This window comes from Halichoerus grypus, chromosome 8 (genome assembly GCF_964656455.1).
Source record: "Halichoerus grypus chromosome 8, mHalGry1.hap1.1, whole genome shotgun sequence".
Classification (NCBI taxonomy): domain Eukaryota; kingdom Metazoa; phylum Chordata; class Mammalia; order Carnivora; family Phocidae; genus Halichoerus; species Halichoerus grypus.
This window is the reverse complement of record NC_135719.1, coordinates 104,989,055-105,013,378: the sequence shown is the minus strand read 5'-3', so window position 1 is coordinate 105,013,378 and position 24,324 is coordinate 104,989,055. Positions and strand designations below refer to the sequence as shown.

General features: G+C 45.7%; 1 protein-coding gene across 10 annotated transcripts in view; it reads left to right on the top strand.

The window, feature by feature from the left end:
• Nucleotides 1-24,324, top strand: part of NIN (ninein) — a 98,347-nt gene continuing 74,023 nt past the window's right edge. For 4 of the 10 annotated variants that reach the window (XM_078053670.1, XM_078053669.1, XM_078053668.1 and 1 more), the window contains exons 1-4: nt 1,918-2,081; nt 2,572-2,625; nt 11,176-11,379; nt 21,432-21,513. In XM_078053670.1, the coding sequence (XP_077909796.1) occupies nt 11,197-11,379; nt 21,432-21,513 (265 nt within the window). In that variant the 5' untranslated portion in view covers nt 1,918-2,081; nt 2,572-2,625; nt 11,176-11,196. Of the gene's footprint in view, nt 241-1,916; nt 2,082-2,571; nt 2,626-11,175; nt 11,380-21,431; nt 21,514-24,324 lie in introns of those variants that run through there. The other 6 variants (XM_078053672.1, XM_078053671.1, XM_078053674.1 and 3 more) reach the window with 4 other exon arrangements.

Sequence of the window (24,324 nt, the reverse complement as noted above, 5' to 3'; positions counted from 1 at the left end):
GGAGTGAGTGCCACCTCCAGCATCCCCTGACTCCCAAGAATCACCATTTTGAATTAATGAGCAATCCCAACCTTAAGGATTCTTGCAGGTAAAAGGGATGCTTGGAGAGAGAACCAGTAGGATGAGGCTCCCATGGCAGAGATTAAGTGAAACAAGGAAACATCTCTTCATTCTTACCTTCTAAGACTGTTGGCTGTTTTCTTCCCCAGTGAACATTCTTCTCTATAAGATGACACCTATGTAAGTATTCTGGTCACAAGTTAGCTATTCACTTAACAGTTTGTCTGTGTGTTGTATAATTACTACTGGATGGAACCGTGCATAAAGTATATGAATGTGTGTGTGTGCACAAGAGTATTAAAAAGGGGGGGGGGGAGGGGGAGCATGTGTTGAAAGAAGAGAACTCGGTTCTGAAATAAGACTGATATGCTTTAAAAACAAACTTTTAATTTGGGGACAACTGTAGATGCACATTAAGTTTTAAGAAATAGTATAGAGAGATCCCTTATAGACCTTTTACCCAATGGTAATATTTTGAATAACTGTAGTATAATATCACAACCAGGAAACAGACATTAATACAGTCCTAGGGCCTTATTCAAATGTCACCACTTTTGTGTGTACTCATTTGTGTACTTAGTTTGGTGCAATTTTGTCAAATATGTAATCTGCTTTTGAATCTCAGCTGTGCTAAGTACTAGCTGTGTGACCCTGAACAAGCTCCCTAGTTTCTCTGAGGCCCAGTTTCCTCATCTGCAAAATGGGTATAATGTCTGTCTCCTAAAGGTGGTGCGAGGATTAGGTAAAATCATTTCTGCTAATTTTGCAGCACACTGGATTATCAATAAATGCTAGTTTCCTTCCTGTCTATCACTTGTTCTTTCAGTAGCGAGGGAATATTCTCCAGTTTCTTGCTGAAATAACCAGACTTGTGGGTTACAATAAATCAGGCAGCTCCTTCTTCAAGGCCAACACATTTAACCCTGCAGTTCAAAGAGAACACAGTGGATGTCACCTGCCCACAGCTGCTGCCTGTAGGCCTGGACTTGGGATCCTGTTTGTATCCAGATCAGAAGTGTAGAGATGCGGGGGGGGGGGGGGGGGGGGGCGGGGAGTGAAAAAGGAGAGACTCAGGGGGAGCTGTGGAGTAGGGGTAGGAGGTGGTAGGAGGTGGTAAATACTGAACAATCGTTGGCTGGAGAGCTACCAATTCCAAGGATTTTCCATCCGGTGTGCCTAGAGACCGAGGGTTGGATGTACCCGCGGAAAGCTAGATAGGGGGTGGGAGCCTTTGAGGACATGGTGGGCAGGTGCGGAGGCCAGTCTAGACCTGGTAGGAGGATCACACTCCTTCCAGAGTTCAGTCAAGTCTAGAGCTCTTTTGTCTACTGCAGCCCCCTTCCAATGACAGCCAAGGAGCGCTCAAGGGGGAAGAAATCCAGGATCGCCTGGGAGACACCTGAATCCCCACCTTAAGGTCCGCTGGCTGGAGGCGGAGGCCTTTCCTCCCGGGTGTCCTAGACGAAGCCGAGGGTGAGCGGGCGGGTTTGGAAGGAGAGGCTAGAGGACAGGGGGGTCGAGGGGCGAACGCACTAGCCCCTGCTTGGTGGCGACCTCGAGGCGCCGACCTCCTCCACCTGCACCCCGCGAACCCTGGCGTTTCCAAGTTCAAATCTCCGAAGCGACCGCCCCAGCGTCATGCAGCAGCCAAGCCGGGACCGGGCTCCGTGTTCCCGCGACCCGAGCAGTCCCCGGGAGCCGGGGCGCAGTCGGCGTCTCGGTGGGGGTCGGGGGGCGGACCCCGCGGGGGCCGGGACACCGCTCGGCGCTCCTCCCTCGGCCGCCCCCAGCGCCGCGGGCCGCGGAGGAGGAGCCGCGCCGGGGCCGGCGTTGCCCTGGCTCCTCCTCCCCGCGCGGGCCAGGCCCTTCCTCCCCGGCGTCCAAAGCTCCGGGTGGCCGCGGCCGAGCCGGGAGCCGAGCGCGCTGGGCGCGGCCGTCCCGCTGCCGCCGCCTCCGAGCCCTGAGTGCGCCCGCGGCCATGGTTCCCGCGGCGGCGCCGGGCGCTTGAGCCCCGGAACGCGGTAAGCGAGGAGCCCGCTCCCGGGGACCCCCGCCCCGCGGCCTGGGGGTGCGCGGAGGCCTCGCGCCGCCCCCGCGCCGTCGGCAGGGCCCTGCGCGCCCAGGGCGGACCCCGCACCGGGACCGGCTGGGGCTTCCCCTTCGGGGCCCGGGGCCAGGGCAGGAGCTGTCCCCGCGCGCGGGGCGCTCCCGGGGGACGAGGCGGGGAGGGGGCGGCTTCGCGGGCGGGAGGAGGGGCCGGTCGTGGCGGCGCGGGCTGCGCTGCCGGGGTGGGTGGGGCGGTGGGGGCGGGCCGGCGGGCGGGGAGGATGCGCGCCGCAGCCCCGGAGAGCCGCGCTTTTGTACGAGCTGGCTCCTTACATATGGAAATGACGCTCGCGCGGGTCCCCAGTCGCGTCCTTCTGAAGGACGCCCGCCCGGAACCACGGCGGCGGCTGCGAAGTATTGTCCCGCTTCGTGAGCCCTAACAAAGCGTCCTCCTTCGCTTTGCAGGGCCCTGGAGGCAGGCGGCCGGCGGTGCGGGCGCAACGGAGAGGCCGCCAGAAGGTAGGCGAGGACGGCGGGGGCCGAGACGGCGTGCCGCCTGGTGACACAATGGGGTGTCTGAGGTTTCTGGCGGTGCGATGGGCAGGCGGGTCGGAGACGCACCTGCATCACAGGTTGCCGGGGACCGGGGCGGCGCGCCCGCCCTCCCGCCGCGCCTCCGCCTCCCCGCGCGGCCGCACAGCGGGGTCTGGGCGCCTCGGCCGCCCGCGCGGTCCCAGCCCGCGGCCGCCGGCTCAAAGCCGCTACTGTGTGTAGATCCAGGAGCGGACTTGAGTCCCGGAGGGAGCAGAGAGGGTGGTTGTTCTGTTGCCTTGTGCCACCCAGGCAGCCTTGTGATTGAGCAGCTGAAGAGAAACCTGTCTGGGGAAACCCGAGGTGATAAGCCTGGACTCTCTGAGCAGCGAAGAGCTGTTTGGGGCCCTGAAGTGGGGGGGCATCTTAGAAGGCGTGTGGGAGAAACGCATATAGAAAGACTTTGCCAGTGCAATGACTAAGAACTAAGGGGAAAAGGACCAAATGACATGCGGTTATTGCCTGAAAACCTTGATCGCCAGACCAGCGGAATGGAAGTGTGGAGTGCTGCGGGAGAAGCTTCCAGGGTTCCCAGGGCTGGGCTTCTGCGACTACCAAACCAGTCCCTGACAAAAGGACAAAGCTGATGGAAACACTTTACTGCGGAAAGCTCTGTCTGTGAAGTTGAGAGAGAGGGAGAGAAAGAGGCGTTTTCCTAACCCCAGCCCCGACAAACCCGGGTCGAGGTGCACATAAAATGGGGGGTGGAAAGATTGCCCTACCATGTACCTTGCTTCGACAACTTAGCTATTATGAGATCCTGTGCCTTCTTAACAGGGACAGAGGAATTCTGAGATGAACTTGCCATACAACTTAACTCTGAATTTATGAAATCAAAACAGATTGCCTAGTAGTCTTTTGTGACTGACATGGTAGCTAGAATCCCGATAAAGTCCATTCCAGCATATGGGCTGAGCTCCTGAGACCATGGAAGATTTCTCAGTGGGGCTCCCTTAAATACGTTGACAAAAATTTATGTCTGCTTGTTTCCAGAGTCTTGACATTCTACAAGGAAATGTATTTTTCCTGTGTCAGCTTAATTTTATCTTGAATCTTCTGGTGGATGACCTGAAATATTGGCAGATCTTGCTCTGGAGTTGGGGGGCGGGTTGTGAAGATTTCCAGACTGTGTGTAAAAGTAACATCACAGGCTGGCTGAACAACCAGTTTGTTGTCTCTTCAGCTGTTGTCAGTGTTCTTAGGGAGGTGAAGTGAACTCCTGGGGAGTTCATTTGCAGGTTTATTTTCACCTGTTCTCTGGCGATTCCGCAGGGGAGAGCATTCTGAACTGCAGTAGAGATAAAGGGAGGGACTTACAGATATTCCAAATGGGTTGGGTGTCAATAAAGATACTGCCAGGGCAGAAGGCTTTACAGGGGCAAAGGAAAGGAAGCTATCAGAAGCACAGACTTCGCATTAAAATGTCAAGGATCAGTCATTTTAATAGGCATTTGCTCAGAATGGCCTGGTGTCTTTCTTCGTCTTTTTTCATTTTCGGTATGTGATGACCCTTGATATCAAAAGATGTTAACTGTCACAGAGGGGGAGAATAGGGCCCCAGTGAATTCTGAACAGCCAACCTTAATTTAATAGGCAATATTCTTATCATAAGTCAGATGTTGTTAAAATAAATTGTTTTAAATGTCACTGCAAATGACTTTCTAAACTAATATTACACCAATCTTGATGTTTCCATTTTATGTTGATAATGAAAATACATTTTATCAGTCTTACATTGATAAAGAGTTGACAAGTTAGCCGGATTCAAGCAGCCTAAAGCCTTTTCAGGAGGTTTATTTTTATAGATGCCAATTCATCTGTAAGCCAATAAATTAAGTGGTTTGAATTCTGGCTATTGAGCTTACATCTGTTGGGCAGGAGCTTGTGGAGAGACTGAGGCTTGCAAAAAGATGTTTTTATCTTATTTACAAATGGAATGGAATTTTATCAAGATTATGGGAAATATGCAAGTGAGCAACTTTTTTTGAAGTTTATATCAGCAGTTAATATTTGTTGCAGTTTATATCAGCAGTTAATCATTTATTCAAGTTTTGGATGGAACAATTACAAAGTATTTATGTTCTAACGTTCACATAAAAAACAAAGTTGGGAAAATATCGTTTATGGATGTGAGAAGAGAAGTTCTTCCCCAGGGGACTGTGCTCATAGATGCAGGCATTCTGAATTAATTCCAGTAAATATGGCTCAAGAAGGGAAAGTTGTTATAAGCAGTCTCTTTTAAGAGAGTAACGAACATGTAGCTCTGTTTTCTGCTTCTATCATTTTACTTAGTAGCTGATTACGGGTTATTGAATCTACAATGTGCTAGGCTAATGATTTTGTTCCTCCAGCTACCTTGAGTTAACTACTTGATTGGTAATCCCCCTCACTGTTAGGTTTAACAAAAGCTTGGGTTTGGCACATCATTCAGGATAGAAAAATACTAAAACTGTTTTTAATGTTTTAGAATAAATGCTAGTAGGATGTCCTTAGTTAAATTCAGTTTATTTAATGTTTTTTAAAAGATTCTATTTATTTATTTGACAGAGAGAGACACAGCGAGAGAGAGAACACAAGCAGGGGGAGTGGGAGAGGGAGAAGCAGGCTTCCTGCAGAGCAGGGAGCCCGATGTGGGGCTCGATCCCAGGACCCTGGGATCATGACCTGAGCTGAAGGCAGATGCTTAACGACTGAGCCACCCAGGCGCCCCTTAAATTCAGTTTAATAGTGTGGTTAACAAAGGTTGTTATTTTCTTTCAAATTTATGTAATGTGACTTTTGTTTCTTTGCAGTGGCATTTAACTTTTGTGTTATATCTTTATGCCATGGTTTTATTCTTGGTGATACCCTGGTGTTTATGGTATCCCCCTAGAAGTGAGGTACTGTCTGAACCGAGAGGAGGCTACCTGATAGGAGTCATTTTGATGACCAGCAGTGGTTTCTGGCAGAAATATCCTATATAGATATGTAAATAGAGACAGTTGCTTTTTTTGTTAAGCTTTTGCTGAACTTGAATTTATTCTTGTCACTATTTCGTTTTATCTGGAAATGAATCCAAAATGTTAAGATGGGAAATCTTTGCAATTAGAGTGTTTGCAAAAAAAAAAAAGAGAGAAGAAAAGGAAACATTTTAATTTGATCATTGGCATTATGAGGCTCTGACTTGCCAAACGGTGAAAGCTAAAGGCGTGAATGAAAAGCGTTCCCAGAGCAGGGTTTCTCCATGCTCACCGCTTTAGTTATAAAGTAACTAAATTAGTCACTTGGTGGTCACTGCCTGGTCTGTGGACCCCCAACAGCTATGTCTGAGCACAAACCTAAAAGCATCTATTATGATACCCAAGGAAAGCGGCTGAGCCGAGAGGGGCATCCAGACATTCCACATAGCTGTTCAGCTGCTGGACCATCTGGAGGGAAATAAAAGGCCTGGGCTAGGGGCTCCAGGCATTGTGCTCATTTATTATTTGGTTTTTCCCTTGCCAGACTTTGTCTCTTTTTCACTCCCTCTGGCCCAGAACAGACGTCCCCTTTGGCTGGGGTGCCATTCTTACAAGCTCCTTTCTGTACCTTGGCTGCCGGAAAGTTCAGAAGTTCACGCATCCGCTTCATGGTGGCCTGATGTTGGGGACTTCATTATTCCCGCTGTACCTCCAGTTACGTCTTTTCCAGTCCCAGTGGGCACCGATTTCATCAGCCAGGGTTGCCGAGCAGCACGCAGTAGCACAGATCTGTAATGGACATCCCCGTCGGGGTCTATGCATGTTGGCAGCCTTCTTTTGAGTTATTTGGAAGGAAAACGCTCCAAATAGTTCTCATTATGGGTGCTTATTGGGTGGTAAATGTTTTGATAAATGGCTGTGTGCATCTGCCTCTTATTTAGCCATCCCTAGTTAGAACTCCAAAATATTCCCCACCCTGGCCCTTCTATTCCAAAGGAATTGGGAAGGCTTCTGTCCATGTGATTGGGAAGGTAGATGGCGGAGAGAGGCCCCGGCTTGTGGTAGGCTTCATAAAGCTGGAATTGTGCTTTGTGATTTGAAGGAGGGCTTGTCACTCAAAACCCAACTTTTCTTCATCTCTGAGGAAGATTTCTGTCACTGGTAGGTGTCCGTTAGGCTTTAACTCTGGGAAGCATTGATGGCACAGATTAGACATACTTAAATATTTTGAGGGAGTAATTTAACAATGATCAATTTCTGGACTATGCCCACTGTTGAAGATACGGGACTCTTCCCGATCATTTTTATTAAAAAAAAAATTATTTCTTCCTTGCCCTAAATCCCAACGGTGCTTTGGAAAAAAGAGAATGCTTATTCTATGTATCTCTAGTGCCTTATAGGCTCTAATTAGTAAATGGATTAGAGAGGTAGGGAAGAAGAAACCCCACCCTTACCCCCCCCATCCAATTGGGAGGAGTTTGTGGCCATCAGGTTTTCGTGGTGGTTTCTGGTACTGTTTAGCTGATTAACACATGAAGGTGGAGATAAGGGATTTGTCTTGATGTCGTTTCAGTGGTCCCATTCATGTGTTCTGTGTGCCTGCATAGGACTGAGAGATAGTATCATTCAGAGTCAGACAAGAGTTCAGATCTCAGCTCCACCCCCATCTTAGCACTGTATCCTTGGACAAGTTGCTTAGTTTTACCAAGCCCCAATTTCTTCATCTTAAATGGGAATATGATGGTCTACTTTAAAGAATTAGAGGGATTAAATGAGCTCATTTATGTAAAGTACTCAGCATAGGCCAGACTTCTAGTAGATGCTCAGAAGTTTAAAAAAAAAAAAATTCTTCTTAACTCCCAATTATATTTCAGCCTTTCTACTTTTGTTTGATGTTAAATTTATCAGTAATCTGCATTTAAAGGTGAAGGTAGCACTGAGCCTTACCCGCTGCTGTTGACCATTTAGTAATATAATATTGTTTATATACATAACCCCTGCCCTGTGCATTCTTGCTGTCTCTAAGGCATTCCACAGCTCCCGCTCTGCTTCTTTGAAGGCAGATTTCTGGCTGGTTGACTTGTGAGTTACCTTTCTTCAGTTTACCTCTCCTTGGTCAGTCTCTCCTATTTTCCTGGTTGTTTTTTCAGTACCCCTCTTGTATCAACTTTCTCTGGGATTCTCCTGTCACTTGCTTGCCATCTTTAATCCCTAGGACAGCCCTTCCAGATGGGTATTATTATCCCCATTTTATAAACAAAGGGACTTGGGAAAGTGTTTTAGTACAGAATCCCCTCCTAAGTCACATCCTATAACTGCCCCCCCAAAATAAAACAAAACAAAACAAAAACAAAAACCCAAATGCAGCTGAAGTTTATGAATCCATTGGCTTAGTTACTAACTCCTTAATCAAACTCCAGACAGTTCCGGATGCTACAGTTTGGGAGTGGGTTCTGGCTTCTAATTCTGCTTAGTTACAGCTAAGACTGAAAATGCCTTTGAAAAAAGGGTTGGATGGGGGAAGGAGAGGTGTGCTTGTGGAAGAAATAGGCATTTCAAAGACTTCATGTGCTCATTATATCACTCTCATCCAGGGGAAGTTTCCACTCAAGGGATCTCCCTACACTAAGTCAGTCCATGGTGTTTACTGAGTCTCTGGTGTGAGGAACAGACTGGATGTACTATGCATTTGGGGGAGGATAGAAAAGAAATGAGTTGTGGACCTTGTCCTTAAGGAAATTTCTGCCAAGCGGGGGGAAAAATTCTTGCACATGAAATTACTCATGAACATTTGGGGGATAATATCAACCAGTAAAAATGCATTCTGTGCCAAACGAGGACTGACAACTTGTCACCATATGCAACATCATTTGGATGTTTCTGTATGCTCATTTGTTCCTCAGAGTTGGGGCTGTTTTCCCCCTTCAGTCAAAAGAATGTTTACCGAAGCACAGTGTCTTGGAAAAGAGGGAGATGAAATAAAGAGATTAAAAAAAGGAACGGCCGCTGTGAAATGAAAGAGATTTGATTTAGCAAAAATCCAATGACCTCCCAAAGAGCAGGGCATGATAGCTTATCAAATTCACAGCTGTGGATGAGATCAGGACTTCGCAGTACATTATGAGTTTTATGCCCCTCTTTCATTGGTCTAAATGCACCAATCCCCACGCCTTAAAAATAATTTAAAAAAGAGGAAATGTTAGAATTCTTTCACTCTTGAGTTTTTTTTTTTTAAATATGCAAAATCAAGTGAAAGCAGAATAGCCTGCCTTTTATGAAGTTGGTCAGATTATAGCCCCGGGTACTGCAGAGCTATGGCGGCCCCAGAAAATCCCAGAGCCCCTGGGCATTCTCAGCTCTTAGCCGACAGCAAACTGGCCGGCTCTAAGTGAATCTCATGAGCCAGCCATTGGCCTTGTCTAAATCCCTAACTTTTGTGGCTTTACTTAACACCTTGGTGTTTCTTTTCTGATGCTCTGATGTTTATATAGCACTCTCAACTTATTTTGAAAACATTTGCATGGTGATTAGTTAACCCAACAGACCAACCCTGGGAAGGCAGCCAGAGCGGGCAACACCTTGGTAATAGAAAAGCTGATAATTAGGAGAAGGCCCCCCTGCCCCCCCACACACCCAGACCAGGAGCCTGGACCTAAATGGTGCCACTTTGCTTTAATGAGTGACCCCAGTAAAAACTGATCAGTGGTCGAGCTGTTTGAATCCACCTTGAGCCCACCTAGTTCTGCTGAAACTCTTGGGATGGTCATGGCTCTGTTTGAGCTTGCGGTGTTTGGACAGTTGTCTGTAGGAAGAAAGCACCGCCTAGAGCAGCATTGGTGGGTCACGGGAACCTCTCTCATTTTCAGTTCTGGCCACGTTCAACACCTGAACTTGGATGTTGCCCGTGTTTCCCATCTGCTCTATGAACATCACCTCTAAGAGAGTTCTCTTACTCAAGGCTTTTGTTAGTTAAAGGTGCTGCTTTTAAAACTAGACCGGTGATTGCCAGAGGCTGGGGGAGGGGGCAGTGGGAAGTGGCTCCATGGTGGGTGTAGTTTCAGTCACACAAGATGAACAAATTCCGGAGATCTGCTGTACGACAATCCACATACAGTGAAGACGACTGTCCTGCACACTTAAAATTTTAATAAATTTTTGTTAGATTTCATGTTATGTCTTTTTTATCGTAGTAAAAAACGTATCGGCAAGATAAATATATTTTTGAAAGTGCTGCTTTTTATAGTCAGGGGGCTGGTTCTGAGAGCCTTGATTCACATGGGCTGAGGTCACCGTCTCGAGGGTGTATGTTGTGTTTGGCTTCCATTGCATCATGGTGAAGGTAGCTTCCGACGGGCACGTTTCAGGCTTTCATTGGAAGCCCCACCACGTTAAAGATGAATTATTGTGCAAGCAACCCCCCTCCGATTTCACTCATAATATATGAGGTACCTAGAATTTCATGATGTGTATTTTTAGCAGAAGTGATTCTGAGTTAATCAGGAGCCCACGTTTTTACTGATCCCATGGAAGGTGGAGAAACGGAAGGCCTGGGGTTGGAAGGGTGGAAGACAGATTAAGCAGGTGTACAGACGTGAGGTGGTCTGGATGAGGGAGGCTCCCTGAGACTCTCTACGATTCATGTGGTCTGCGGCTCCTCTGAACCTCACAGTCTGAAAGCTTGGAGTAGTGTTTTCCCCTTTCCCCTTTCTCTAGGTAACGAGGCATTACCTAGAACTCCCGGGGACTACAGCGGTGCTTCAGGGAATACTCTTCCCGCCACACCTCATGTAATTGCACCAATGAAGTTAATTGCACTGCTTTTTGAGGAACTTGTGTAAAAAGCATTGTGTCTCCGGTAAACAGGGAGGTGGTTTTGTATCAGACGCATTCATCCAGTGCCTCTCGCTGCAAGCCCCGGGGTTTGCAGCGAGATGGGGGGCATCTAGGCATCTAAATAGCCCAGGGGTGGAGTGTAACATCTGGGCAGGTGGTCCCGAGCCCGCCGACTTGCGTGGAAGCTCAGGCCCTGCAGCCTGCAGGTGCTACCAGTTAGTTTGAAAGGACTGTGTCCGAAGTGGCCTTTCACCTTCTGTAAGTCCAGGGCCAGATGAGCTGATAGAGAATTGCTTTCAGTCTTGAGTTTGAGACTGGCCGCCTGCCCGAGGACCAGGCAGGAGAGGAGACTCCCTCATTCTGGTAACAATACCCCCGCGTGACCCGACCTGTGGCTGTGGCCCTGGTGGGAGTGGCCATGGGAGCTGGCTGGCCAGGGCTGGCTCCGGGAGAACCCCACAGTCTTGCTGGGGGAGGGGAAGGGGGGCGGGGTGCAGCATCTCTCCTGCGAACCCCGCAATCTTGCTGGGAGCGGAGGGATAGGAGGGAGCGGGGTGCAGCATCGCCTCTCCTGCCAGCCTCCACCGAGGTCCCGATGGGCCAGCACCAGGGGCCAGGGCACACAGAGCATTCCTGAGGGGTGGGCGAGGGCAGGGGTAGGACTCCTGGGGCTGCCACAACCCCCCCTTGTCTCTGTCCCACCCAGGTGAGCGCCGTGGGCTATGGGATGGATGAGGTGGAGCAGGACCAGCATGAGGCCCGACTCAAGGAGCTGTTTGACAGTTTTGACACCACGGGCACTGGGTCCCTGGGACAGGAGGAACTCACCGACCTTTGCCACATGCTGAGCTTGGAGGAGGTGGCCCCGGTGCTCCAGGAGACGCTGCTTCAGGATAACCTCTTGGGCAGGGTAAGGTCTGGGGAAGAAGCAGGGTGGCGGGAAGTGGGTGTGGCTTCGGTCAGAGGCTGGGGGGGGCGGGTAGGGGCAGAGCATGGGTGTTGCAACTTGCTTCTCACATCCTGGCTGTTAACCTGATGAACAGAAAGAGAAAATGTAATGGGCGGGACCCAACAGTGTGGTTTGCTTCGGTTGTAGAGGACCTGCTTGGATTTGTGCTCTGGAATATAGATGTACCCAGAGCATCTTAGATGAAGGGAGAAAAAGAGGCAATAAGAGCATGTTTTCCAACTCTTGTTCATGGTGGATCATTTTATGGACTCTGCATTCATCACTGGGGCAGAGGGAGGGGACCGAGATTTCCCTGGAAGAGAAGGAAAACACAGTAAGAAAATTGCCACTCACAGGACGAACAGATTGCTGTTATGACTTTTACTTCCAATAAAGCTATTTCTTGTGCAGATTGCTTCTCGGGTGAAGTTTTAATTAAACCTTTCACCTAGGAAATAAGACAGGAGGGTAAGTAAATACAGTGCAGGTTCATTTAAAACCCAGCACGACTTGCTTCCAGCAGCGATATGCATGTGTGCTGATGGTAACTTCTGCATTTGACAACAAATAGTCATGTTGTCCCCACAAATCAAGTCACAGAAATGAGTACAGGGTGAGAAAGGGCCTTTTTAACTCCTGTTGTTAGTGGGAAGGATGTTCGATCTGTCTCGACCTCCTATTGCCTTCAGTTCTCATAATTCTAATTAAGAGCATAATTTGTATGGCTTTGAGTTGAGTCTTACTGTTGATTGTTAGAATGGATGAGAGGAAAAAATGGGCAATGCTTTACGGGCTCTGTTGTTGTCACTGATTGTAGACAATTGTTTTTATCATGTAGCGCAAATTGAGGAAGGAGTTGTGAAATCCAACTTTATTCCAGTGACTGAATTTCCTTTTCTTCATTTCATTTTCACTGTCTCTTAGTTGACAAGTTGGGTAAGTGACCTCAGAGACAGTACGATGGATTGGCTGTCTGACACAAGACAGACGGGAGCAGCGATCATTCTGAAATTAATGTACAAAGGATGCTATTCTCAGGGGCTTGGCACTATGAATGTCATGTCTAACAGGGCTCACACTTAAAAAAAACAAATGTGAGGTGTTTTACAAAACTGGAACCATTCTTGGTCACTCTGAGAAGGGGGGATTAGCTGCTTGTGAGGACATGTGGTCTCTAAAAAATGCTGAAAATCTTGCTTCGGAAGCCATAGAGATGGGAGGTTTGAGGATGAAATCATTTGCTCATCATGTAATGCACTCAAATGTGTTTTCGTTCTGTCTCGGTCTCGGACACCTTGGGGAGTCCAGGGAGCCTTGAGTTTCCCACTGTGGTCCTGGGGGATCTCAGCCTTTTGGGATATAAGGGTAGTACCAAGAGTGGATCTGTGTCAGGGCTGACGAAAGCCTGAGAAGACCTGGCACAACCTAAGGGTTCCCGTGAGACGTGGTCTCCGAGGCAGCGTAAATACACAGCCCTCTGCTGCTGACACATTGCGCCTTGGCAGCGCATTCACCGTTCGCTCTCCAGATGTTGCCCGTCTTTGCCCCCCGTTCGGCAAACTAAAGCAGGGGAACAGTTATCGATTGATTTGTTAACGACTTGACACTATCAGCCTGCTTTTTACGTTTGCTATTTGCCTATGAATAATGAATACCTAAGTGGTCTATAGCCTGATATTTACTTAGTGAGCCAGTGATAAAAGTTAAATAGATGTATGCATATTGATTTCATGTGGGACGTCCCTGGTGACTGTCTTGAGAGCAGGGTTGGCATGAATTAATGCACTACTGTTCGATTTGCATTTTTTATGAAACTGAGTTATTCTCCTCAGATGATCACATAAACTTGGCCATATGTTGTTAAGATACTCTACATGGTCTATAATTTTAAATTATAAGGAAAAAAATTCCTTAGAATTCACTGAAGAATTCTAAGTGCTAACACCTTCTTGATCGTGAGTTGTAAAATTATACGTTGTTTTCAATGCCAGTCATCTTTCTTCTCTTTAGAGGGTATTTATAGAAAAACTTCTAAGGGTTGGCAGTTTGGTTTCATAAACAAGGAGAAAGAATAGTAGCATGACAGATCTCAATATATTCAACTATTCAGTAATTCAATAAATACGTATTGTAGGGATCCTGCGTGTCAGACTTTCTGCTAGTCTGTGGTACGGGTGCCACTTATATATGTTTATCATAGACTAAGGTTTTCCATTAAATTGGCTTTTGGGTACGGTAGTATCCAACAGCTTCCTGGATATTTAGGTTTAAATTTATCTTTAAATTTTAATGAGTATAGTTTCTAAATGAAACAAAACTTCCAAGTTTACCTTTATTGGAATTGGGCTGAATTAATCATTTTTTCTTGAAAAAGAAATAAGATAAAAAAGCATTGCCCTCCTCAATAAGAATATGAATATTTTCTGTTTATTTTTTATTTCAAATCCATGTGTAATAACTTCCTGGTTTTTTTTTTAAGCCTAATATTTCTTTTGACAGTTGTTAAAGAAAGTAACTGAAATTGACTTGCCATTTTCATGCATTTTACTCCTAGGCCATTTACCCTCAAATTATGTTTCAATTCATCTATCTGATCTTGCTTTATAACTTGAAGTTGTATTCTCCTGAGCCTGGTGCTAACTATTTAAGTATTTGAAATGCCTGAGGATTGTGGATCACTGATTTGAAAGAAGCAAGACATTGCTGGTGGGTGTTTCTTGCTACATTATCAAAAGAGCTCTATCCATGTATCAGTTAAGCACCTGTCAGGTGGGTGGGAGCCCAAGGCTAGGGCCAGGGACTCCTGAAGACACTGAAGTACTTTTATTCTGGTCAGGTAATGTGCCTAGCAGCTGAACAGCCTTTTTTTTTTTTTTTAAGATTTTACTTATTTATTTGAGAGAGAGAGCACAAGTGGGAAAGCATGAGCTGGGGAGGGGAGGAGCAGAGGGAGAGGGAGAAGCAGATTCCCTGCTGAGCATGGAGCCCGACGCGGGGCTCAATCCCAGGACCCCGAGATCACGACCCCAGCTGAAGGCACACACCCAACCGACTGAGGCACCCAGGTGCCCCCACAGTCCTGAGAGCAAATACTACAAACATATAAGAAAGTAGAACAGCATTAGCTCTTTTTTTGAACCAAGTTTTCATCCAAACAATTGATATTGGTCATAGGTGCTTCCTGTTTTTTGTCTTTTATTTTTCATCTTTATTATTATTTTTTTAAATTCAAGTTAGTTAACATATAATGTATTATTAGCCTCAGGGTAGAGTTTAGGATTCATCAGTTGCGTATAACACCCAGTGCTCATTACATCAAGTGCCCTCCTTAATGCCCATCACCCACTTACCCCATCCCCCCACCCACTTTCCCTCCTGCAACCCTCAGTTTGTTTCCTATAGTTAAGAGTCTCTTATGGTTTGCCTCTCTGTTATTATTTTATTTTTCCTTCCCTTCCCCTATGTTCATCTGCTTTGTTTCTTAAATGTGTCTTTTATTTTTCTATTTTTTATTTTTTAAAGAATTTATTTACTCATTTGAGAGAGACAGAGAGAGCATGAGCAGGGGAGAGAGGCAGAGGCAGAGGGAGAAGCAGGCTCCCTGCTGAGCTGGATGCCTGATGTGGGGCTCCATCCCAGGACCCTGGGATCACCACCTGAGCTGAAGTCAGACGCTTAACCATCTGAGCCACCCAGGTGCCCCTTAAATGTGTCTTTTAAATTATATGTTGTCATATGCTTCTCTCTTTTATTAGAAATCAGAACATAAATATGATAGTCTACCTTGGCTTTATTGAAGCTGTCATATCAGTTTTAAAAATGCGTTTTTCTTTACTTAAGGAATATAGCAACTTTGAGACATAACAGCCCCCTGAGATTCTAAGGAGTTTCCTTGCTGTACTCTCTGGTAGGAATCTGGATGCTGAGGTACTCCATGTCCTTGGTACTCTTCAGAATCAGAACAAGCCACCTGGTAGCAGAACCCACAGTTGGCTTCCGAAGAATCCCATAGGTGTGTGGACTTTGGTCATCAAAGGCACTTTGAAATTTTTAGTGTTAAAATCTGATAGCTTTACAAATATAATTTAGCTCACTTTTTCCACCTTTCATTTCAAAGTGCTTGGGGGTTCTTTTATAAATATCATGATTAATTTCGTATGATGGATTTGCTTATTTGTTTCCAGTTCATTAAAAGCTTTTTAGGATTTCTTTCTCTTATATATATTTTAAGCATTTGAAAGGTAAATCAGAAATACAGAAGTACCTTCTGATCATGATTATCTGGACTTGTTCTCCGTGTGCAAAATTATGCATGATCATCAAGTAGTGTCTATTTATAACTACCCCGTGTTCATGCTCCTGTTTCATATTATTGATCTGAGGCTTTTTAAATGCATTGGAGGAAATGGTGGCAACATTTCTCATTGCATCTCTTATTAAATGTCTGGAAGCTGCTGTATCTCACTGTTTAACCACCATAGTTTAACCTGAAATGGTGAGGTGTATTGTCTGATTCCCATTTGGTCTTGTGACTCTGTAAACCATCACGCCCTTCCATTTACAACAGTCTCCATTGGGGTTAACTTGAACTCCTAAGGGTCTTTGGTTCCCAATTATAGACAAGAAGAAATTCTGATTAAGAGGCTGCAAGACTTGCTTCTACTCTGTATTAATACTTCGTTGTCAAACTCATTGCAAAATTAACTTTGGTTTTGCATGCTGCGACCTCGAGCCTCTCGGAGTTATTGAGTCTAATGGGAAGCCAGGGCGAGGGGAGGGCTGTTGGGAAGATCAGGCAGCTCTCCATGAGAGGTGGGAACAGGTGCGGAAAGGCTGTTCTCTCCTACCTGCTTTATTTCGGTAATGACTGCCTCTTTCTCCAGAGAAAGTATGGTCCAGAATGCCGATTTGATTTCTGCAGTATTCTGCTGATACTCTTAAGAGTAGCTTCTTGGGACAGAGGGGACTTAAAGTTCTTTAGTGTCCATCACAGATTTTAGACTTCAGTGTTCATCTGTATGACAAAGAAACCTTGGAACCCAGAACTTGGGAAAGCACATTGGCCTGTCCAAGGTCAGGCAACTCATTTCAAGCAGCAGCAGGATAGGAACCCAGATTCTCCAACCCTGAATTTGAATGCATGTCTTCACAGCCTCCTCAGACTCCAGATGTAGGCAAGAAAGACTCTCATTCTCCACCCCCACCCCCATCACCACTACCACCACATAAGACAGTATAGGATTAGAGCAGAGTCTTTGAAGTCAGCCCTGGATTCGAGTACTGGTTCTTGCAATTTTTAGCCCTATGGGCATGTTACCTTGTGATAGTCTGAGCCTCAAGTTCCTCATCTCTATAATGGGAAAAATAATACCCTCCTTACAAGATTGTGATGAGGGTTGAATTAGATTGTGTGTGTCAAAGACTTATCGTAGAGCCAGGCACACAGTTAACTACCATGTTCTAGGTCTGCCTGTATGCTTCTCTCCTCCCTCTGTCCCTTACATACCCAGAATGGGTCTTTGATAAATAGTGCCTTCCCAGTAATGATTTCCTGAGAAAGCTCCTAGGCATGGAGAATGGATTTGCTAGAAATTCTCTTGTGTGGCCGTGGTTTGCATCTGTTTCCATCTGTAGGCAGGGCCCCTTGGATCCTCTTGGAGTACGACTTCATACGTTTGCTCTAGGCTTGGACTCCCCTTTTCAAATGAGCTTTGCCTCTCTTCACGTTGTCTGCAGTAGATGACTACGGTAACCTGAATGTGTTACTTAGAATCAGACATTTCACAACGATGTCTTTCATTATGAAACTGTGTCTCTTTATCTGTATTCTTTCTCTTTTGCATAATGCTGTACACATCATTTTCCTGCACAGTGACCTTCTGAAGAGTCTCGATTTTCTCTCCCCATTGCAGCTAGCACTTCATGTTTGGAGTGTTCTTTCATTGATTTCCCTTTGTATTAGGAGATACGAACCTCCTTGGTGTGATGATAGTTACATGGGCCTTTGTCTCGTTTAATAAGATCACTTGGCTGAACACTTGGCTTGAGCCTCTCATCCTGGGGCTGTTTGAAGTGCTGCCTGCACACATGTGGAAACTGTATGTATTTGATCTCCATGATTGCACGAGACAATTTTATGCAACGTTAAGTTCCTTGTTCTACTTCCTGTTACAGGGGGGTTTTTTTGTGTGTGGTTTGAAGTAACGTTTGTTTCTTATGCGGTGCTTACTTTCCTTTTTTCGGAAAGGCAAATTGTGTTTCTAAAAAAGCATCCGAATGAAATTTGGAGAGGAAAAATGATGAGGTAAATTTCTATTAGGTGGGGGTGACACATGACAAAAAAATCAGACTTGACTGGTCTTCCCGTTAATTTAGTTTAAATGCCATGAGTGTTTTTAGTCCGTCAGGTAATTTTCCCGTTGCTGCAAACTGCCCTTTGCGGCTTACAAGATAGAGCAATGCTTGTAAATGAATGGCAGCAATTATTATTCAAATGAGGGGGTACCAACCGGGAGAAGCACAGCTTGGAGGCTTGTTACCGCGTGAGATTTAATTGCATTGTATATTTGTGAAGATTTCTAAATTTTAACATAATGCAATAGTAAAGCTCCCTTGGAGGAGAAAAATGGTACTTCGAAATTCCAGTTACTGAACTTAGTGAGCCCACTGATGCACATTTCTTCACAATAGAGGGCATTTATTAACGTTTTGGTTCTGGGATGTGCCCTAAGGGGCTTTTCCACCACATCAGTATTCATGAGCATTGTCAGAAAATAGCAGTTACCTGCCTCTATTAGAGAACCATCTTCTTGGAAGATGCGGAATTTACTGTTATTTAAAGTGGAGGGTCCAGTGTCTATATGCCCTTGCAGGAGGAAAAACAAAGATCAGTTTAAGACTTAGGACTGCTCCAGTTGTTTTGATCAGCTTGCCATGTTTTCATTTTTTGGATTTTTAGGTGTGCGTGTGTGTGAGTGTAAAAGAGGTCCATCAGATAGACGTTGGATTATGAAGAAGTTCATCATGTCTAGTCTTTTATAGACCCTTTTTCTTTTTAAAAAAATGTGGCTGATTTAATAGGTCCATTTTGGAAATGGTGCAGCCCTGCCTGTGAATATCTTAGCGAAGCCATATGTCCCGAAACTGTCCCACCCCCTTGTTTTTGTGTGTCTCAGAGCACTCACCAGATTCTACCTTGCAGGTGCTAGGCAGCTTTCCTCTCTTCTTCCCCTTCTGCCCTCCCACAGTCAAGATTCTCTTCCTCATCTTGGAAGTTGAATGGGATTAACGTCCAGAGTATAGGTACCTTGGTCATTTTTCAGGGTGAGTGAGATTGAGGTACATAGACTCCTGGGCGACCTTCATGGCTAATACTTGCTGAATTGAACTATGTCAGGACTGGATTCAGAAGGGCTCTTTCTGATAATCTCTGTCAAAGCTTAGGCCTTTAGAAGACCCAGCAGAGACCCACAAGTGAAGTGTAGAGAACTTGAAGTTCTCAAGGCGAGTACCTCCCTTTTGAAATGGGAGCCTCCTTCTGTTCAACTCACAACTGGCAAGGAGAGACAAAGGTTTCATTCAGGTCACTCCATCAGTATCCTACGGGAGGAGAACCCCCCGAGCCGAGCTCTCTAAACACAGCATACTGGACCCGTTTCTCTGATGTTGGGCAACTGTCCAGATCCCGGTGGGGAGGCAAGATCCTGGCTGTCACCCCCACCACCTGGCTGTCCTGGTTACTCTTGCTTTGCTTGAAAATGTGTCCATTTCTCTGTAAAAGTTGAGGAAACAGTCATGCCATATACCCATTGGTAGTCACTAGCCTCTGCCTATCGGTAATTAAGTATACCAAGTGGTATTAACTTCCACTTGCTGAGTACCTGATAAGTCCCTGGAAGTTCTAGACACCTTATGTAACTCTCGTTGTGATTTCCTGCTGCCGCTGTGTGGGAGGTGTTGTTATAAATAACATGAAATACATGCAGTGCGTTCACAGGGTAGGTGCCTGGGCTCCCCGTGCTGTTTCTGGAATATACACTCCGTGGCAGCACGATCTCCATCACTCTTGTTCACTAGGATGGTGCCTGGCCCGTGGCAGCTGTCCGATAAATATTTGTTGAACGGATCATAAGAATTGTTAGAGGTCCCCATTTTTACACACGGGCAAACTGAAGCTCAGAGAGGAGAGGTTTAGTAGTTGAGCTACAGCAGGAAGTCAGTGGCTGAGGCAGGGCCGGAACCTGGACCCGGCTGGCTCCAGCGCAGTCTGTGCTCCTCACCCTCCTACTGCTCGCCCTCAGGGGAAGGAATGAGTCTAGTAGGCAGTGGTAAATGCCTGGCAAGTGTCCTGGGATGGGAGAGCCCTTGGATATGTGCTGTTTGTGGACTGGCTGCTTGGGAGGACGGCCTTGCCCCTGGAATCAGGAGCCAGGATGCCACAGTGCCTGAAGCCCACACTCAGACTTTGGGCCGGCAGCAGGGCCTGGCCCTCTTCCCTCCTGCAGGCTCCTCGGTCATTTGTCCCTTGCAGTCTCTTAACCTTTCATTGATTGTCGGGCCCTGGCTCTCTAGCAGATGCCCTGCCTCCCTTGACAGACTGGTTTTTTTTTTAAGTGGGAGAGGAGGAGGGGAGGGACAGAGGGAGAAGGAGAAAGAGAATCCCAAGCAGACTACCTGCTGAGCGCAGAGCCCGACATGGGGCTCAATCTCAGGACCCTGAGATCATGACCTGAGCTGAAACCAAGAGTCAGACGCCCAACCCACTGAGCCACACCCAGGCGCCCCTGCCTTGACAGGTTTCTGCTCTGGATCCATAGAGTATACTGCTTTTTTTGCCTATACTATCTAAAGGAACATGATTTTAGAAAGTAATTTTAAGTGATCAAAATGGATGTGGTAGAAAAAGCACATATACTTTGGGAGACTATGGTAAATTGCAAGCATATACAATTTTATGTCATAGGAACCTCAGTGTACTCCTCTCCTTTGCATCGATTTGCATGTATAAGACAAATGCTTTCTTTTCTCCATTGCTTAGATAACGAATGAGGTTTGCTGCTTTTCCTAATATAATTTGGCAGTGGTTTTTATCTGTCACCTATATTCAAACTGCTAGGCAGTGTTTCGTAATGATGTCCAACGAGACCTGTAGCGGTGCAAATACCAAATTGACTGACATTGTATTTACATATGGGCTTCTGTATAAATAGGTGCCCTGTTACCAAACTAGAGTTATGGCGAGAATACCATCTTTCCCTTCTGCCCCATGGTGAAGTCACACAAATTTAAGTTATAGGAGAATAAACTTGGCCGTAAAGAAAACCATTTTACCCCTTCAACCAAAGCAATATCCCCATTCTGAGTTGTTACTTGAATAAAACTCATGTTCTTTCATCCTTCTATCAAGGTAATTGCGTGTTTAAGAATTCAAGAGAATGCTTCCCAAGGTTCTTTTATTCTTTGTGTTTACGATTGATTTCTTTTTGTTTATAGAATCACAGGGGCCTTGGGAGATAAATATTAGGTACCTGCCTCAGGCAAGACTATATTCAAGTCATCCTCAAATGGTCGCACATTCTCTTCTAGAATGTCTTAAGAGACGAAAGCATCTTTGGGGCGTTGTTACAATGGATCATTTACTTGGGAAGTTTTTCCTAATATCTCACCTAACCTCTTTCTCTTGTGGTCTTATTCAGAAGAATAAAAGGAGTTGAGTTCAAAACATCTCTTTTTTTCTGAGTTTATAAAGACTGTTTTGCTCTATAGCTTTCCTCCTCAGGGTTGAATAAATATTGATATTAATGTTAGTGTTTATGACACTGGGGTGTCAAAAATGATCAGTGCACTTTCCCTTCAGTGCTTTAGAGAAATGAAGAAAAGGGAACAAAAGCAGGTCATGACTCACTCCAAGGCTGTCAGGATGCTACCGAGTGGTTGTGGGACCTTGAAAATGGATTTACTTCATTACGGCTGTGGAAACTATTTTGAATTTATTTTTCGTTGTTTATTTTTAGGTGCATTTTGACCAATTTAAAGAAGCATTAATACTTATCTTGTCTAGAACTCTGTCAAATGAAGAGCACTTTCAAGAACCAGGTAAGGGCACTCACTAACTTTTCTTCTCTACATTCCTCTTTAAAAATTGTCCAGGGAAGAATTCGGGGACCTTGAAGCATGTCTGTGAAAGCTTTGGGTGTCTGTCTGCCTTTCACAGATTGAACAGTTATTTTCAGTGACTTGTCTTTTGATATTATCCTAAAAGCCTTGCAGCTGTTGAACACTAAAATGAGTCTTCCCTGCCACAACAGTGTATTATGGAAGAAATAATTGGATTGTTCCTAGGCAATATGTCAGATCATGCGCCAGTAACTCATTCCTGGAATGAGCAGAGTGAAGGTGGATGGTACTTCCTTCGTCCTACTTCCTGTGTATGGGGAAGGATCTGAGTCGGGGGTGGGGGGTGGGTATTTTGCCTGAAAGAAGAGTGGTCAATCTAGAGATAATCTTACTTAGTCCTAGTAGGTGGATAAGACATTATCGCATTTTATTATAATTGATAATATATATCTCAAGGGATAGTTCTTGAGGACCATGTTGTTCATTTTTGTATTTTCAGTGTCGAGGGGAATGCTTCACACATCGTAAATATTCAACGAATGTTAAAAAACAAAGAATATTACACTTCACTGATTTTTTTTAAAAGCACTGTAGATTATAAGACATCATTGTTTTACGTATCTCTGAAAAGAAAAATTTTTTTGCCAGTTATAATATTAAAATGCCATTGATCGTAAGACTTATCCTAATGTCAGAGTGTTCAAATCTTGGGGGGGGGGGGTGTCTGTGTGTGTGTTTATGTGTTTGTGTGTGTGTCTGTCATCGGATCAATGAAATACGATAAATACTTAAAGGAGAGTCTAAACAGGGCTGAAATTTGTATTATAATACAGGCCCGTTTTATCAAATCATTGGTTGTCAGATTTGGGTTAGGGGTTGGCTATAAAGGAGCATGAGGGGATTTTTGGGGTGATGAAATTGTTTCATATCTTGATTGTGGTGGTAGTTACAAATATTAAGAGTTTTTTCAACCCATAGAATTGTGCACTAAAAGTGAAATTCTGTGTGAATTACACCTCAATAAACCTGATTTTTTAAAAATATAACAAAAATATAGTCCAGTTTTTGAGATTGAGGAGAAATCATTAACATTTTGTCACTACAAAGACTCATTCAATGTGACCTATTTAGATAAAGCACAGATGGGAACTCATTTCTTCACTGGTGATCTAGTTCTTCATTGTGCCTTCTGGAATGCTTAAGATTTGTGTCATGTGTATGAACATTGCGTTTAGCAGTATTTTGGATTCCAGATTGAATCGCCCCTTTCTGCCTATTGTCACCACCCCTAAGAAGGTTATCTTCAACTCTGAGGCTTGCCAGCGCTCTCTAGAAGCCCACAGTGAGCCTGTGGGGGAGGTTATTGCCTTCTGGAGACTTTCCAGACTACTAATAGAATTACTACAGATGACCACTGCTGGAACATGGGCTTCTGTTCTTACGAGGTCTCACATTTTGTTGGTATTTTTATTTATTTAAGGCTGTCTTTCATCTTGATAACAATAGCCCACGATATCGGGACCCTGAGTAGAGCTATGGTGCCATCTCCACATTTTAGTTCATAAGAGCCTCCGTAACCTAAGAATTCAGTTTGTTGCTCTTCTATGTGTTGATCATGTGCTTTTATGTGGGTTTGGAATGGGCAGTCCTGCCACCAGTCCACGTGATCTCTTTGCTGCCCTTTCTTCAAAACCTGTATGATCACTTGCCAGAAAAGGGTCATGCTAAATGCACCGATTTATGGTGACCACAGATGTGAAGGGTACCTCCTAGAGTTGCTCAGTGTTGGGATCTAAATAATAGGATGAGGAGGTAGACAAAGGCTGGCTGAGCTTGGTCATAGCCGATTTATGAATTTATGATTTACGGATCGAGCTCCGGATGGTGGGTTCAGAGTTCTCTGTGTGCCTCACTGCAGTGCAGGTCGAGACCGTAATTTGGACAAGTCTTCCAGGACAACACACAGAAGGGATTTTATCGTGGCGCTGTGTGCTCCGTCCTTTGGGTAGGCTGCTGCAGACCTTCGTGAGAGAGCTGCCCCAGATCAGGGGAATGAAGCAGCAGAGTACCTATCGACAGCATTTTACACAGCGCTTGTGGGCCCTCCCTAATGTTTGGCCTGCAGGATAAAAGCTAGGATTGAGCCAGCACCTTAAAGAGTGTTCTATCTCTTAGGAGCCAGTGAGTCAGCCCTGCCTCCCACAGTCCCCGCTTTGTTCCTGAGCATCTCTGCTTTTTCTGTCTCTGGCCCAACTCGCTCTGGCCCCTCCAGTTGTTCCTGGGGATCATGCAGTTCTTTCCACGGCAACATTCTCTCACCCACTCGAAAATGCGATTCAACCCCCACGGGCTGACTGGCTTGGCCTGGGAAGCAAGCAACAGAGAAAGAAGGTTCAGGACTCAAACGCAGTATCCGGAGTCCGCCTGAGGTCACTCCCTTCTTCCCTTTATGAAGATGACTGTGCCTAAATCCTAGACCATACCTTCGGAGGGCTGGAGAGAATGCTGGCCTTTTCCCCATGAGCACACCGAGGCCCGAAGAGACATGGCTTAATTGAAGTCTCACACGTGGTGGCAGAGGACGATGCTGCCGCCGTGTCACCGGGGGGCTCCTCCTCTTGAGGAAGCTCTGGCTTAAGAATGTCAACCCCCAGATGGCTGAGCTGGGGGCAGACCCAGTCCTCAGTCAGTGCGGCCTGGCCACAGAGATTCTGACAGTTGGCCAGAGTCAGCAGGAAGGAGTGAAGAGAGCAAGTTTCACCTGATCCTTAGTGACAGGAATGCCTGTGT